This window comes from Ascidiella aspersa, chromosome 3, assembly GCF_963924565.1.
Source record: "Ascidiella aspersa chromosome 3, kaAscAspe10.2, whole genome shotgun sequence".
Taxonomy (NCBI): domain Eukaryota; kingdom Metazoa; phylum Chordata; class Ascidiacea; order Phlebobranchia; family Ascidiidae; genus Ascidiella; species Ascidiella aspersa.
The window spans coordinates 37,775,931-37,794,745 of NC_139449.1; the positions used below are offsets into that span (position 1 = coordinate 37,775,931).

Sequence of the window (18,815 nt, forward strand, 5' to 3'; positions counted from 1 at the left end):
TGTCCAATCTAGTGGTTTTTCAATTTTGAGAGTGGCAGCCCTGATGTGCACCTTGGAATGCGGTGCACATATAGCAAGTGCACATTGTGCGCACAATGTGCACATTTTGGTTTTGAGCCCGTCTCTTGTTGTGGGTGAAAGTTAAAGTTAAATGCAGCTACTGTCAGTTGAGCTGGGTCAAAAGTAGATTAGCGGAAGCAAAGTTGTGTAACGGCACAAGCGCTATTTCTGCGATGTATGAGTTTTCCTGCAAAACATTCCAAAACTTAGATGCCGTATTATTATAAAGTCAGTAAACGAAAGATGTTGAACAAAAGGTCGTGGTTTGCACTTGGGTACGAAATTATTTTTAGTCCTACAAATTAAAGTAACGTTTGGTTGTAGATTACATAAAGGTTTGAATTTTGGCGTATTACAAAAAAAAAGTTTTTTTTTAATTTAGTCCAGTTTTCAACCAACAATGAAGGCGTTAAAATTCCTTATGCATTGATTGTAAAAAATCATCTACACTAAAAATTGTTCTAAAAAGTATTACTATTTGTGAAATACTGCATCAAGGCTAAAGTGTTGAAATGACAAAAATGGAAATTATATAATTTTTTTCTTGGCCTAAAATTGAAGAGATGATAATTAAAATATCGCTAATTTAAGGGTTTATTATAAGAAAGAAACCATACTTGAAAAAAAGTATTGTTTTATCTTTACTGAACCCTTATTAACCAAAAAATTGGCCTGGGTCCTAACCTACTCTGAAGCAATTGAATAGGCTTCCTATAGTCGCTTATCTAATATTGTCTAAGATTTGTATGTGCCCGTTTTTGATAATAAAACAATGTACCCTGGAAATTATACTGTGTTGTTTAAAGCGGCCAGTCAGCTGATGGCAAATGGGTTATGGATTTCTTGCTCCAGAAGACTTTATCAGAGGTGATTGGTTTTACTACCTCTGGACATTGGATTAACAACTCTATGTTGGCTGTGGATTTATCTTTTTATCGGCGCAACTGATTGGATTAAGGCCCGACTGGATCTTTATCGCTGGTGGTTAAAGCTCAAATTGCCGTGGAGGTTGCTATAGAAACAACACACCAATGGTAAATACAAATTGATAGCCTAAAACTTTTTTTTGTTTTTTTGTGGTGTTGCTTTTTTATAATAGAACTGACTAACATTAACGGAACGCATCAAAAAAACACAACGAATCAAAAAACGCTTTGCAAAATGTGTTAACGATATTAGTTTGACGAATAAATAAATTCTTCGCAAAAAAAGTTAGACTAAAAAAAAACTTAGCTTCGCAAGTCGAGAACGACCGTAGCACCGTTGCCTGCTACATTCTGTTAGTAGCTAACTTGCGTGAGATTTAAACTCATGACCTTGGATATACCAGGAGTGCAATTTTATGTGCTAATCGCTGATGTGTATAATGCTTTCACATCTCCTCAAATTAAGCTTTTTAGAATCCAAAAACAAATGCTTAAAATCAAACAGAAAGGAATCTTGGCAAATCATTGGTTTCATCTTGAAATTAGAACGTTGTCAAAAGTTTAGGAGTTTCTGTTATTATTCACGTTTAAGTATTGGTTTGTATAACAATATGCCCAGGGGCGTATCCAGAAATTTAAAAAGGAGGGGGTCCCGAATTTTCAACTTGGGGAATTCCCCGTTTTTCCTTCTGACGTTAATGATGTCATAAAATAGTGACGAATATGACGTCATAAAATAGCGATTGTGATAACGTCATAAATAATGAAAAAGTCATCAGAAACAACCGATTAACTTTCAGCAAAAGAGAACCTTTAGGCGCGAAGCGAACACGTGCGTCGACACTCCTGTCAGGCGCCAGCTGCGAAACGGCTTAGTGTACAATCGTTAACTTCAGGAGTAAATCGAAAACAAGACTGTGAAATATATGTGATTGATTTTGGTGGATTTGCCTACGGGACTACGCTAAATTACAAGCACGTCTTTCGCCAGCTGCAATACTAAACGAAGATCGTTTTCCCGGGTGTTATTCGACTAGCACAACATAAAAACGCCACTTCAATAGTTAATCAAAATCAGTGTTTTTAACCTTTTTAAATGTGTAGTTCTTTTAATCAAACAAAAAACATTGCTGAAAGGGAAGCAATATTATACTAAAACAGGCGTAAAAGCCGATTTTTAAAGAGTTAGCCGTCACACAAAGGTATTGCAAGTTTACATAGCTGGCACTTTTCTACAAAAAGAGCTATCATGCTTTCTATTTTTATTTAGCTTATTTTAATGCTAAAACAAATTATTTTGTTCTAATATTGTAACCATCAACTTTTCGTTTGCTCAACAAAAATCAAAAAAAAAAAAATTGCCAATGGCAACCAAACAAAATTTACTTACTTACGTTTTTTTTTTTAACTTAAAAACCAAAATAAAGGCAACGTTAAAATGTCACGCAAAAGTACAGCAAACCGCATAGTGAAAAAAATACACCTAATAAAAATTCACACATTTAACAAAATATATCCATTTTTGGGTATACTATGCACGGATCTGTAATGTAGCTTGATAATAAATTGCAAAAGCCAAAAAGGTCGAGTAAATCGACATCATCTTGGTTAAGACCTTTCAATACGAGCTTGTATCATCTTCAGTTGATGTGACTGAGAAATCCTTTTTTGTTTTGTCAGTGGTGAAAGTAGAACATTGTTCTTACTGAAACGACGAAACATGTCGGATTACTATAGGTTATTACTATAGTTTGGTTCCGTAATAACAATTTGGCTTGAAAAATTAAACAAAAAAGCGACGCTTAATTCAGTTGTTTTTATTGTAGTTTAATTCAGTTGTTTTTATTGTAGTTGAATAGAATTGCAACTTTTTATTTTAAGGGTTGTTGAAGGCAAGGATCCGATTACGAAGGTTTTCGACGGAGATTGTCCAACTACTTGTCTTAGGTGGGTTACACAAACCTTTTTAAATCTTTAAAAATTGAAGGATAAATCGAATGGCTATCTGAATTTACAAAAATAAAAAATGGGTGATTAAATATAATATAGTATATTAACTTGAGTAGACATGAAATAATTTTTTCGTCTATAATTTATATCCTTATTACCCAACACATTAATGCATTAGGGTCAAGCGTAATAATTATTAAATCAAGGCATAAAACATACAGCAAGTGTTTTTCGTGTAATTCTAGCACAAAACATATGGCAATATTAGTTTAGCATTTGTTATTTCTATTGTTGTTGTTGTTTTAGTAACAAACAACTTGCAGAAGTACTAACAACTGTTTTTAGTGCTTGTCCAGCCATCCACGACCCAGTATGTGGTTCTGACGGCAAAACTTACTCCAACCCTTGCGTTCTTGCTGCAGCAAACTGTGAAGCGTAAGTAACCCGAGAATATGAAAGACACACACACAAATGTGTTTAATAACAACTGTGATCTTGCCCCTCGGAAGCTGCTTTATTACCAACGATTACGGCTTTCCCTTTTCGGTGCTTTTCGGTGTAACCCGAGAATACGAAGTTAAACAAGCATTAAAAACACTTGGATTTAATAGTTTTCAACATGGCTGTATTGAACATGGTATGTTTTAATTCAAAACTCACAAAAATCAAACATTTATGGGTTTAGAATAATTACATCAACTTAAGGAAAATAAATTTTATTTTTCTAAAGACTGCAATATCATATTTACTAAATAATATATAATATTTTCGACATTTCATTTATTTAAAACTATCGAAACCATTCCTCTGGATATTTAAAAAAAAAATTATTTAGATTTTTTCGAAAATACACTTTTTAATTTTAAACCACTTTGACGCAAAGTAAAAAATCTTTCAACGAAAAGTTTTGGATTACAAATTTCTTTATAAAACCAAGAGTTTAGAAAGCGACCTGTCGATAAAAATATCGCTGTTTAATAAGAAGGCACTTGTTTTAACTTCTAAAACAAGCACAAACTTTCAACTGACAGTGTTACAACTGGCTTGATCCGAATATAAACAATGAAAATTAACACAACTCCAATGAAGTTTTAAACTGTCAAAAATCGCCATTTTGTTTTATTTCTTCTTTCGACCAACCATAAATAATGATTTAATTTCTTTGATTTTTTAGCCTATAAAAGGTTCGTAATCACGTCAAACATTATTAGATGAATATTGAGTTAAAAGCATTTCTACAAAAGGCCGTTTTTGTCCTGGCTAGATTAAAAAAAATCCCTAGAAGTAAAAAGCTTTACAGCATCATCATGAATAAAAATATTAAATTCGTTAAGAAAAATTTCTTTCCAATTTGTGTTCAACTTTGACCTGGTAAATTTAAAATCGTGTTGATGAAGGCATTAATATTTATATTCCATTAATATCATTATTATTACACAATGCCATGTATTTAATTTTAAAAATTATTTGGGGGTTACTAATGTTCCCTTCAAAAAATGCAATTCTCCTCTCAATGAAATTGAAAAAGTACTCTTTTTAATATCTAGGAAAATTATATTTTTATGTGACTTTTTGGACGTCGTAAGATTTTTCGGCGGCAGAACCATTTCTAATCATTGTTTTTTATCAAGGATTTGTATTTAACATGTTTAAGCGAAACACCAAATCATAGTAAAATAAATTCGTCTAGGTTTTGTGCTTTTTGCTCTTACTTTTACCGAATATACCTATAATTATTCAAAAGGAATTAATAAGTTCTTAAAGTAGAACTCTAATTTGCTTTATATCTTTGCCCTGGTTTTAGACGATGAAATTATGAAACCTACATAACAACCATCGGTCGTAAACATCAAATAAAGCAAAAACCGAGTAAAAATCATGTCAGCTTTGTTTACTTATAGTTGTGTTTCATGCAGGTTTTTGAATGGAAACGACCCAATCGTATTTGTACAAGAAGGAGCGTGCCCTTGCATTAAGTAAGTTTGCTCTGATTGGAAGATTAACATTATCAAAAAAACATATTTTTTTTAGGTAATTTTAAAATTATTCATGCTGCAAACATTTTTTTTTTAATTTACCTACGTTTTAAAAACCCAAACAGAAAATCTCCATCAGGGTAATGAAATTAAAACAGGCCAAAAATGATACATAGCAGTAAAATAATAAAGAAAAACAAAACAAACTCGCTAACAGGAAAATGTTTTTCTAATGGTCTATTTTAATAATTACCGCCTTGGTAAAAACGTGAATGAGATGATCTTAATCTATGGGTAACCCTAAAATGAAAAAAATTCCTTAATTTTTAGCAAAATAAATTTATTATTTTAATAGCCGAAATGTGAAAAATTCCTACATTTTCTCTTTTATTTTCAGTCTTTTTAAAACAACAGCAAATGATTGATTTATTTTTATATATTTGTAATTCCTATATTTTCTACCAATCAAATGATACCACCGTCGTGAAGTGTTCCTTGTTAACTTTGCGTATCAAATTGTAGCTTAATTACGAATGATTAGAAGCACTTTTTGTCACGGCTATAACTACACCTCACTGACGTAAAATATTATAGAGAAAACAGTTTAATACGACCCAAAAAAATATATAAAAAATCCCGAGAAATAGTATTTACAATTTGTGCGCTAGTATATTCTGAAACTATTGGTAAAACTGTATTTTCTCGAATTCCTACAACCCAAGTAAAAATTAAAATTTAGCGAAAGCATTTAAATGTATCTTTAGATATTTCCACATTGTGTGCCGAAACAAAAACGTTTGATAAAAGTAACTTACACTTCAATGTTGGGTTTTACTTAAAATACTTAAATCACGTTGCACATACTTGTCTTGTTCGTCGTTAATTGGCGTATGCGGCTCAAATATGTCGGGTTTAACCCATCTTTGGACACTCAGGTTTTGTACGTTTGACTACCAACCAGTATGTGGAAGCGATAAAGTGACTTATGGCAACCAATGCAACCTGGACGTCCAAAGCTGCCTTTCGTGAGTAGAACTTAGAACAGATTCAATTCTAACTCAAAAAAACAAACAATTAGTGTGCAAAGTATTTGCAGTATAAGAAGATGACAAGAATTCAATTATGAAAAATTCGAACAAATCTCACTGCAAATGGTCCCAGTATAATCGAGGTCGTGAGTTCGAACATCACCGTAGCCTAGCTTTACAAACAGGATGAAGCAGGCAACGGTGCTGCGGTTGTTTCTCGACTTGCTCCTCTTCGAGCCTGTGTAGTTCATTTGGTAGACCGACGGTCCCGGTATAATCGAGGTCATGAGTTCGAACCTCACCACAGACTAGTTCCACGAACAGTATGCAGCTGGAAAAGGTGCTATGGTTGTTTCTTAACTTGCTTCTCTCTGAGCCTGTGTAGGTCAGTCGGTAGAGCACTGATCCCGGTATTTCACTTAATAATCTTAAATATCTATCCTGATTTTTTCTTCAGAAGATCATATATATTTTTATCCAAGGTTTAGCAACAAAATAGCTTTCTAATATTATTCCAAACATGCACTATATATCGGACACCAATGACACCTTTGCGAAACCTTTCACATTGTTTTATAAGTTTTGCTTATTTTTCATGTTAAAGGAACGCCAAAAATAATAATATAATAATATTATAATTGTTTTAATTTAGACAACAGCAGGGTGGCGGAGAAATCACCAAAGAATACGATGGTGAATGCTGCGTAGCGTAAGTAGCATTTTACTTTATGCAATTGCTTAAAAAAAATAATAAACTTTACGAGGGTTTATCAAATCTTAAAAAACACACAATAGCAATTTAATGAAAAATAAGTTACTTGGCTTTATGTTACACAAAACTGTACTTGGCACATTTTTAATCAGCAAATCTATAAAGTCTATTTGTACTGTGACCTAAATTTAGGAAGTGATTTTTTAATTTTTTTTTTACTGATACCGTGGTTCACCCGAGACAAAAAAATGTAGGTGTCTACGTTAAAAAAAAGGTTGAGAACCCCAGGTTTAATACAACTTGAAGATTACAAACCAGCAGCTTTTTTAAGCACTCAACAATCAAAAAAATCCACAAAAGTAACAAGTTTATAAGGTGATAAGTTTACAACGGGTTTGTATCGGATGTTTGTATTCAGGAAATGCTCCAGGATATACTGGCCAGTGTGCGGAAGCAACCAGCAAACCTACGACAACGAATGTGTCCTGGGACTAGCAAGCTGCGAGTCGTAAGTTAGATGGGCGATTAAAGTTGTTCGATAATATCGGATCGGTGCCGATCCGATACCGAGTGATAGTATCGGTGCCGATCCTATGCCAAACTAATATTTTGGAACTTTAAAATGTTTTTCTTCGGTAATGTTTAACTTCAGTAATATATTTAAATTTTCGGAACTTTAATTGCGATCCAAAACAGCAATTCTACGTTTTTTTTTAATTAGACTGCAAAATATTGACATTACATAATATGTATAATATATTGTATCAATCAACAGAGATTGCACAAAATACAAATCACTTTAATTATTTATCTTCTTTCAGGAATAAGAAAGGTAACGGAGAAATCAACAAACTATATGATGGCAAATGCTGCAATATGTAAGTACCTGTGACGTCATAGCGATTAAGTTGACGTCATAACGACTAATTTGACGTCATAGTGACCAATTTGGCGTCATAGCGACTTACGTAACGTTACATATTTACTTTCGTCATACTAAAACTATCTTGGTGTTTAAATTTAAAGCTATCTATATGTTTTCACTTTGTTTTAAAATGATTGAGCTCGTGTTTTTGAAATTCAACGAAACCAATGTTTTGAAACTGTTTAGCGCAGTCAAAATATTTCAACTTGAACATGGATAAAACTTTGGCCAATTATCGGAACTCTATAAAATATAACAGGCAAAAAATCTCCGTTTGTGCGATATAAATATGTGCAATGATTATAAGAGGTGCTCTGTTGGTCTGGCTACAGTAAATGTTGTATCGTAATAGTTTAAGGACCACGGGCGTAAGCATTCCTTTCAAAATAAGGAAACTGATTTACGAACAAAAAACTTTTTACAGCGGCTGCCCCTTCACCTATTTCCCAGTGTGTGGTTCTGACGGAAAGACTTATCCGAATGATTGCGCTTTAGAAAGCGAAAGTTGTCTCTCGTGAGTAAAACTTGTAAAAAATATCCTCTTTCTGTCGCATTTTGTTCAAAGTATTCTGATTTTGTCGCAATTTAATTTAACAATATGACCCAGTGGTTAAATGTCTTCTTCTTTTTACGCTATTAAGTTACGATTAAACATATTTTAAGATAAGAAACTTATTAAATATTATTGGGTCAAGACACCTTATTAAATCGAACACACGATAAAACTTGCAAACCATCAACAACAACAAAATAATAATCACTAAACATTTATTTAAAAAAAGTACTCGCTTGCAAGTTACCTAATTCATTTATTTGAACAAACTAAATAATAAAGATTTTTTACTTCACGTCATCCTACAAATTTTTGTTATTTTATTGCCTTATCAACAAAGACTGTAAATAAACACTAATTTTAATTATTCCTATTCAGAGATCGAAATGGTCAAGGAGAAATCACGAAAGATTACGACGGAGAGTGTTGCCCAAAGTAAGCGGTTGTTAAAAGTCTTTACATCTAAGGATTAACTAGATGAGAATCTAATGCTTAGATATAAAATTTACTTTCGCCTAATTTGCATAAAATTACCAAAAGAAATATTTTAATTCTGTCGCATTATTACAAATGATAGCTGTTGTTGTGAATAAACACTAATGAATTCACGATCTGTTCGCGAAAGATATCAACATATTCAGTATATTTCTACCTTTATGTAATTGTAGTATAGACTTTCTTGTCTCAGTCAAAATCTCAGTCAAATATAGAACCTATAGTGACTGATTTTGATTGAGACAAGAAAGTCTATACTACATTGCTACCATTCGAAGTCATTGTCGTCATTAACGTGCATTAGGGCGAGGAGATATCTTCATTTTTTACATGTTCAGTTTGGATTTATGTAATTGTTTAGTATTTTGTTGCTCTGGAAAACTTCCCTGTAGTTTAAGTTCCTGACTTAATTGATTTCATAGGAACCATAGCTTTAAACAATGTTTTTTTTTAGTATCTGCACCCTCATCTATTTACCAGTTTGTGGATCCGACGGAAAGACTTACTCGAATAATTGCAGTTTGGAAGTAGAAAGTTGCATTTCGTGAGTAAACTCAAGAGCAATTTATTTGTACAAAGGTGGTCTTGCTGTTTTGTACTTTAATTTTTTTTAACCTTTGACCACCATAAAATTGTTTCTGCGAATTAATTTTTTAACCTTTAAAAAAACAAAAAAAATCTCGTATTTTATTTGACTTTAACTTGTATCAGTAACTGTTTGTGTTTAACAACACGCCAATTTATTTTCCTTCAGGTCGAAAAAAGGAAGCGGGACGATTGATTACGTACAAGCGGGAAGTTGTCCCTGTGAGAAGTAAGTGCAAGTTGTTCAGGTTTTAGCATGAAGCATTTATTTAAATATAAATTTTTGATCTCTCCTATTATGGTTGAACTACTAACGAGGATGGCCCACAATTTAAAAATACAACGCTGCTGTGGTTGGATCTTTACTTGATAAATCCAACATTTCTTAGTTGTTTAAACTTAACAGAGTTGTTCTATTTACGGCAGAGGTCGTGAGTTCAAATCTCACCAAATGCTAGTTTTTCGAACTGGATGCAGCAGGCAACAGTACTATTAGACCAGGGGTTCTTAAACTGAGGGGTCCATGGACCCCCTTAGTTTTTGGGGGTCAATAAATGCCTAATTGAAATATAAGTCTATATTCAAAGACCGAAATCAGCAGATTTATGACGTAATTTTTTAAATTTTTTTGCCTACCGTGGTCCATGCGAAGCAAAAAAAATTACAAAAAAAAAAAAAAAAAGCAAAAAAAAATCTTTTTTAACCCCTGTATTAGGAGACCAAAGGAATTCAGTCAAATAACTTCTTTGAACTTAAGTGTTTTTCTTAACATTTTTTTATAAAAGTTATTTATCTTAATTGTTGCACGTAAAACAATCAGGTTGCAATGTTAATTTTTAGTTGGCTTATTACTCACAATCGGACGAGTTTACCAATTTTAAAGGTTTAGTGTTTAATCTTGATAACAGGTAAAAAATCTCCCGTTGTGCGATAAAAATATGTGCAATGATTATATGAGCTGCTCTGTTGGTCTGACTACAGTACACGTTGTTTTGTAACAGTTTGAGAACCACGGGCGTAAACATTCTTTAAAAAAATGGGAATGTAAGGGAATATTAAAGCTGTTTTATAAATCGTTTAACTCTTTACTAACGTAATTCCCGTCATTATAATCGTTAGTATAAATGAGTGAATGTAATTTGTGTACACCTGCAAGTTGATAACATAACCTGATGTTTTTTTGTTTTTTTTTCATATTTTAAGACATGTTTTTTATGAAACCCCAACTAACTTTTTTGTTATTTACAATGTTTTTTTTTTTACAGCGGCTGCCCCTTCACCTATTTCCCAGTTTGTGGTTCTGACGGAAAGACTTATCCGAATGATTGCGCTTTAGAAAGCGAAAGTTGTCTCTCGTGAGTAAAACTTGTAAAAAATATCCTCTTTCTGTCGCATTTTGTTCAAAGTATTCTGATTGTGTCGGAATTAAATTCAACAAATATGAGGAAAGCTCTTTACATTAAAGTAATTAGTGCGTCGTAACTTTTCCAATTTGGCAAATCGACCTTTGTAGTGGAATATTTAGTTTGCGTAATATTTTCCTTACGCGAAAGTATTCTGCCTAAAAAATGTTGATCAACAACAAAAATAATACGCACTAAACATTTATATTTTAAAAAGGACTCGCTTGCATTTTACCTAATTCGTTTGTTAAACAAACTAAATAAAAGAACATTCAACAAAGACCTTACTTAAACACTAATGTTTTTAATTATTCCTATTCAGAGATAAAGATGGGAAAGGAGAAATCACGAAAGATTACGACGGAGAGTGTTGCCCAAAGTAAGCGATTGTTAAAAGCCTTTGCATCTGAGGATTAACTAGATGAGAATCTAATGCTTAGATATAAAATTTACTTTCGCCTAATTTACATAAATTTACCAAAATAAATATTTTAATTCTGTCGCATTATTACAAGTGATAGCTGTTGTTGTGAATAAACACTAATGAATTCACGATCTGTTCGCGAAAGATATCAACATATTCTGTATATTTCTACCTTTATGTAATTGCAGTATAGACTTTCTTGTCTCAGTCAAAATCTCAGTCAAATATAGAACCTATAGTGACTGATTTTGACTGAGACAAGAAAGTCTATACTACATTGCTACCATTCGAAGTCATTGTCGTCATTAACGTGCATTAGGGCGAGGAGATATCTTCTTTTTTACATGTTCAGTTTGCATTTATGTTGTTGTTTAGTATTTTGTTGTTCTGGAAAACTTCCCTGTAGTTTAAGTTCCTGACTTAATTGATTTCATAGGAACCATAGCTTTGCACAATGTTTTTTTAGTATCTGCACCCTCATCTACTTACCAGTTTGTGGATCTGACGGAAAAACTTACTCGAATAATTGCAGTTTGGAAGTAGAAAGTTGCATTTCGTGAGTAAAACTCAAGAGCAGTTTATTTGTACAAAGGTGGTCTCACTTTTTTGTGGTTTTAATTTTGTTTAGACATGTTTAACCACCATAAAAGTGTTTCTGCGAATTAATTTTTTACTTTAAAAAAAACAAAGAAATCTCGTATTTTATTTGACTTTAACTTGTATCAGTAACTGTTTGTGTTTAATAACACGCCAATTTATTTTCCTTCAGGTCGAAAAAAGGAAGCGGGGCGATTGATTACGTACAAGCGGGAAGTTGTCCCTGTGAAAAGTAAGTGCAAGTTGTTCAGGTTTTAGCATGAAGCATTAATTCAAATGTAAATATTTGATCTCTCCTATTATATAGTTGAACTACTAACGAGGATAGCCCACAATTTAAAAATACAACGCTGCTGTGGTTGGATCTTCACTTGATAAATCCAACATATCTTAGTTGTTTAAACTTAACAGAGTTGTTCTATTTACGGCAGAGGTCGTGAGTTCAAATCTCACCAAATGCTGGTTTTGCGAACTGGGCGCAGCAGGCAACAGTACTATTAGACCAGGGGTTCTTAAACTGAGGGGTCCATGGACCCCCTTAGTTTTTGGGGGTCAATAAATGCCTAATTGAAATATAAGTCTATATTCAAAGACCGGAATCAGCAGATTTATGACGTCTATTTGTATTGTGACGTCAATTTATGACGTCATTTTTTTAATTTTTTTGCCTACCGTGGTCCATGCGAAGCAAAAAAAATTTACAAAAAAAAAAAGCAAAAAAAATCTTTTTTAACCCCTGTATTAGGAGACCAAAGGAATTAAGTCAAATAACTTCTTTGAACTTAAGTGTTTTTCTTACACATTTTTTTATAAAAGTTATTTATCTTAATTGTTGCACGTAAAACGATCAGGTTGCAATGTTGACTTTTAGTTATTTTCAGTTGGCTTATTACTCACAATCGGACGAGTTTACCAATTTTAAAGGTTTAGTGTTTAATCTTGATAACAGGTAAAAAATCTCCCGTTGTGCGATAAAAATATGTGCAATGATTATATGAGGTGCTCTGTTGGTCTGACTACAGTAAATGTTGTTTTGTAACGGTTTGAGAACCACGGGCGTAAACATTATTTAAAAAAATGGGAATGTAAGGGAATATTAAAGCTGTTTTATAAATCGTTTAACTCTTTACTAACGTAATTCCCGTCATTATAATCGTTAGTGTAAATGAGTGAATGTAATTTGCGGGCACCTGCAAGTTGATAACATAACCTGATGTTTTTTGTTTTTTTTTCATGTTTTAAGACATGTTTTTTTAAGAAACTCCAAACCAACTTATTTGTTATTTGCAATTTTTTTTACAGCGGCTGCCCCTTCACCTATTTCCCAGTGTGTGGTTCTGACGGAAAGACTTATCCGAATGATTGCGCTTTAGACAGCGCAAGTTGTCTCTCGTGAGTAAAACTTATAAATGTTTTTATATTTTTTCTTTCTGTTGCATTTTGCCGGAATTTGATTGAACAAATATGAGGAAAGCTCTTTACATAAAAGTAATTAATGCGTTGTGACTTTTCCAATTTGGCAAATCGACCTTTGTAGTGGAATATTTGGTTTGCGTAATATTTTCCTTACGCGAAATTATTCTGCCTAAAATTTTTTTGTTAAAAGCTCTAATATCTTCAGCTTTTACAGTACACACTTGTCTTCGAAATAAAAAAACGCGTTTTTTGTTTTCATTTCCAGTATAACGTTATAACCCAGTGAATAAATGCATCCTTATTTTTACGATATTAAATTGAGATTAAAACCTATGATTTAAAGCTTACTAAATATTATTGGGTCAAGACACGATTTTAAATCAACACCATCAAACTTGCAAACCGTCAACAACAACAATAATAATAATCACTAAACATTTATATTTTAAAAAGGACTCGCTTGCAAATTACCTAATGCGATTTTCAACGAAACTAAATAAAATAACATTCAACAAAGACCTTACTTAAACACTAATGTTTTTAATTATTCCAATTCAGAGATAAAGATGGGAAAGGAGAAATCACGAAAGATTACGACGGAGAGTGTTGCCCAAAGTGAGCCATTGTTAAAAATCTTGTAAAGATTACCTATATGAGTGTCTAATGCTACGATTTAAAGATTAACTATATGAGTATCTAATGCTACGATCTAAAGATTAACTATATGAGTATCTAATGTTTAAATAAAAGTATTCCAAAAAGCCATTGTGAAAATTCTTAAATGCTTAGATATAAGATTTATAATGTCTAGATACTTATATATACTGCTTAGATATATACCTGATCGTTTTCACAAACAGGGACGGCGGAGCGATTTCAGGGCAAGGGGCGAGTGTTTTGGTAAGGGCAACATAGACCGCAGGAGGGCGTACCGTGCCGAAATATTGGGGGGTCCGGGGTGCTCCCCCGGAAATTTTTTTGCGGCCACGCCCTCTAGATTGGCTTAAAATGGTACCAAAAATGTTTTAACAAATGTCAACCATGTCATTTTACGAATTTTTTTGCATTTTTCCGTAGCTCAAGCCTTACTTTTGTCGGCCCACGTTGTGAAAGCAATATATTATTTTTCATGAAAAGGGCACTTTTGCCCCCCTTGCCCCCTTAGCAAAGGGCAGGAAGAGCGCTTGCCCCCCCCCCCCCCCCCCCTCTCCGGCGTCAACAAACCTAAGGGAAGTTACGATAATATCGTATAATTAAATTACGATTTGTGCGCCAAAGATTAGCTATGACAAGTTAACTTCATATTTATTCGAACGATTACTTTGCACAATGTTTTTTTTAGTATCTGCACCTTCATCTACTTACCATTTTGCGGATCTGACGGAAAGACTTACTCGAATAATTGCAGCTTGGAAGTAGAAAGTTGCATTTCGTGAGTAAAACTCAAGAGCATTTTATTTGTACAAAGGTGGTCTCACTATTTTGCACTTTTAGTTTTGGACTATCTTAACCACCATAGTAGTGTTTCTGCAAATCTATTTTTTAAATTTAAATAAACAAACAAAAATCTTGTATTACATCTGAACGATAAGACGACCTGACTTCATGTTTCTTATCAAATTTACCGTTTTGTTCTATTTGGTTTATTTTATCAAGTGTTTCTCAACCTTTTTCGCGACGGCCCAAATACTAAGCGTAAGTCAAAACAACAAAGCGACCTATTGAACTTTTTTGCAAACACAAGAAACTAACATCAATAACTACGAAGAAAGGTGCATATAAACAGGCTTAATAACTGTTTGTGTTTAATGACACGACAATTTATTTTCTATCAGGTCCAAAAGAGGAAATGGGGCGATAGATTACGTACAAGCGGGAAGTTGTCCCTGTGAGAAGTAAGTGCAAAACGTTTTGTATAGCAGATTTTGAAAATGTGGAACGTTTAGGTATAAAATGCGTGGTTTATTGGATGGTAAAATGTGAAAAATACCAAGTGTGCAGTTTATGAATTTTCAACATTGATTTAATTGTAAATTTGAGATCTCTTCTTTTATGGTTGAACTGTCAACGAGGAAGTCATACATTTTAAAAGTACAATGCTGCTGTGGTTGGTTCTTTACTGGATAAATCCTGCATATCGTGTTACAATATGCCACCTACTTTGTATGGGTTTTGATATTCATTCTAAGTTTAACTGAAACCTCCAGTCATTATCTTAAGGTTTATTCAAAACGTTTACAAAATTGAACCTACTTCTGTTTGGGCTTTGATATTCCTTCTATATCCAAATATACAACTTTCAGCTAAAATATTTGAGATTATTAAAAATAAAAAAATTTTACCAAAATCCTCTCAGCAATTTGTGAAACCCTTCTCAGTAAATAATATTAGATTTTGGCTAAAAAAATCGGTTAAGGAACCCTGAGTTGAGGGTTTATTCGAATGTAATACAACCGCCGTATATTTTCAGGCCGTGCACCAAGATCCTTGCACAAGTCTGTGGAAGCGATGGAACAACTTACGACAACGAATGTTTGATGGAGATTGGAAGTTGCGAATCGTAAGTGAACACAATACGAGTACACTACAATATGTCACAGTACAAGTAGAATACATCAATACGAGTAGACCACAATACGAATAGACCACAATATGTCACAGTACAAGTAGAATACAATACGAGTAGACCACAATACGAGTAGACCACAATACGAGTAGACCACAATACGAGTAGACTACAATACGAAGTAATTCGCATTTCAATTATTTAAAATAATCATTTATTTTTTTGATAAAATTAGGTTTTATCCTAATTTTTGAACATAAAACAATTTGATTGCTATATGTTGTGCTTTTTTGGTTGAGTCATTTATTGTAATCAGACCAGTTTTAATAGTTAAGCGTTTAATTTTTTTAACAATGACAATATTTTGATGTTTACTTGCTCTAATTATGACTTGACAGGGACTTGAATTGCGCAACTGATGACTTGGACTGAGATTTTGTTATTTTATGAATGACTTACATACGACACTGTTATCGGACATCTGTAATCCCATTTACACAGCTGTCCAACAATATTGACCTCTAGAGATACGTGAAAGCTAAAGTTTAATGCAGTTCATTATGAAAAAATACGTACTTTTTTGTTTAAGTGTGGCTAACGGGAATGGAGAAGTGACGAAGGTAAACGATGGAGTTTGTCAAACACCAGCAGCTTAAAGATGGAGAATCTTGCAAAGAAGTCGTCAGCAATTCTACTTTTTTTAATTACTCACGTTTATCTTCCACGAATGTGCAATTACCAGCTCAAATTGAAATATCCACTTATCAGAACCTAAACAACAGTAAAATGTCCTGATTAAGGGGTTGCTTCTGGATAAGTAAAATGGCTAAAATTGCTTTCGTAAATGACGATCAACCTCGTCTAAATTATTCTCCCATTTTTAAACAGACCGCTTTATTCTTTGTACAGACATCTCTATGATTTTACAGGGAAACTAGAGCGTAATTTTAACAAATATTTAAAAATATTTGGGCAAAAAGAATTACGAAAGCAATAAATCCTATTTTTAAAACACACATCACCTGAATTTTCCTTCTTTGACGAAATTAAGATCACTTACTAAACTCCTGCCAAATTAGGTTTAGTAAAGCAATTTATCAAAAACTACGTGCTCCGTTCCTTTGTTTTTGACTGGATTACTAAAACGTTAACAGAAAACTTGTTACACGTTATTTAACGATATAAACTGAGTTTTTGAACCTAAGCGCGAATAATTACATCTCTCTGATTATTTAATGTTTTCACGCATACTTATTTAACCAATAAATATACTTTTAAACAGTTGTCAAAATTATTTACTTTGCTCAAAGATAAGTCTTAAGTGTTCTATAAAACCTATTTAGTGTTAAGTCAGTTTAGACCAGGGATGTCCAACCTGCGGCCCGCGGGCCGCATTGCGGACCGCCTGATATTTACGTGCGGCCCACCACTAATTCTCACTTTCAGTAACCTTTATTAAAAACAGTTGTTTCGAATATCATCAAAACGTGAAGATCGCGCAGTATTTGATGTAGGCATAATCTTGTGTTTTTTATAATCGAGTCTAATGTCGCATTTCAACATCCATCGAGCACTTTGTGCACCCATCATTGCTAAGCAAGATGTTTGTTTTTCTGAATGTGTGTTTTTCCGGACCGCTTTAAGGAAATATGTCAGCCCAAACACGTGAAAACTTAAATTTTTGCATATTTGCGCATAAGTTCACTCTTGAAGAACGGGTGTTTATAAGTTAGGTTGTTTTATGACGTCACGATATGACGCAACTTATGACGTCACCCCTTTAATTTGAGAGATTTTGCGGCCCATCGAAATTTTTAAAGTGGCAATGAGGCCCATTCTGCTAAGGTTGGACATCCCTGGTTTAGACTTTAGGGCAGGGGTGTCCAACAAGCGGCACGCGTGCCAAATGTGACACGCGACCTAATAAAAAATGGCACGCAAGCCCTCCCCAAAAAATACAAACATTGTTATTTAGCCAATTGCCAAAAAAGCTCAATTTGTTATTCAGCCAATTGTCAGAAAATACTAAGTTTGTTATACAGCCAATTTGTTTGTTCACAATATACCATTGTTTGTTCACAATATAAAACAATCGGGGCAATCACGACAACCAACAATTACTTTTGATATAGTAACATTATACTGTGTGGAGGCCAGCATTCACATAATATTATACAGCTTGGTGTGAAAAAACAAAAGTCAGCTCACCGAAAGACACTTTGATGTAGTGATGCGCATTTCTACTAGACAGTTTTTTTTCAAGTTTAAATAAACGTTCTTATTTTTGGTAAAAAAGCGCTTTTATGATTAAAAAGAATTGGTTCGGTTACGAAACTTTGGCACGGGAAGAAGTTACAAGATAAAAATTGGCACGCCGGCTAGTTTGAGTTGAGTTGGACACCCCTTCTTTAAGGCCAAGGTATTACTGTTTGTAAAACCCATGCTGAAGTATTTTGCAATTGTTGTATGTCCGGCTGCTATTACATGCAGGACGCAGGTGTTAGGCCATTTTATCATTACAAAAATTCGAAAAAACTATGGCAGATCTAGTGAGAATTAGATACATTTATATTACATGAGTTTACAAATGTAAATACTACATGTCACTTGAAATGAATGGTAGGTCCGTCTGGCAAATCTAGCATGCTGATTGCTGAGTAAATGTTTCATTTTAAACACGGTTTTGACTTGACTTAAGCCACTATAGCGTTTAGGTGTGTTGCTACGGGTAAGTAAGGCGCTGCCTGTACAACGAGAGCCGATGGCTGCTTAAGTCTCTTACATGATTCTGTATATTTCCAAGGAGCAGGCCGCTAAACATACCTGTCCTTCTCCAGTTGTTTAGTAATAAAACTTTTATTGAACCAATATATACAATGTAGAATTTTATAAAGACATATTTTCTGGATTTAGTGGGCCTTAAACAACTTTAATTAATGTCTGTATTAATTTTTTTTGGTACTTTGTGCAAAAATATATTATTTGTGTACTGTATAATGTATATGAACTTTTTCTTATAGTTAAAGAAGCTCTTAGAATCCTTTACATAAACCAAGTAAAATATATTGCTTTTCTTGTGTAGGCTTTGGTTTTTTGTTGTACATGCACTACAGCAATGAGATTAAAGTTAAAATAACAACATGGTCAGAATAAAACACAGTTCGCAATAAGACCGAAATAGGCCAAATGGCTAATAGTT

At 33.4% G+C, this 18,815-nt stretch overlaps 1 protein-coding gene across 1 annotated transcript; it reads left to right on the forward strand.

Annotated features, from left to right (window-relative positions):
• Positions 1-10,246: 10,246 nt before the first annotated feature.
• Positions 10,247-16,855, forward strand: LOC146162849 (uncharacterized). The gene is made up of 7 exons (XM_083385315.1): positions 10,247-10,254; positions 10,476-10,565; positions 10,936-10,992; positions 11,504-11,593; positions 14,886-14,945; positions 15,521-15,610; positions 16,206-16,855. The coding sequence occupies exons 1-7, from the start codon at positions 10,247-10,249 to the stop codon at positions 16,270-16,272; spliced, it is 462 nt and encodes a 153-aa protein (XP_083241441.1). The 3' UTR covers positions 16,273-16,855.
• The last annotated feature ends 1,960 nt before the right edge of the window (positions 16,856-18,815 follow it).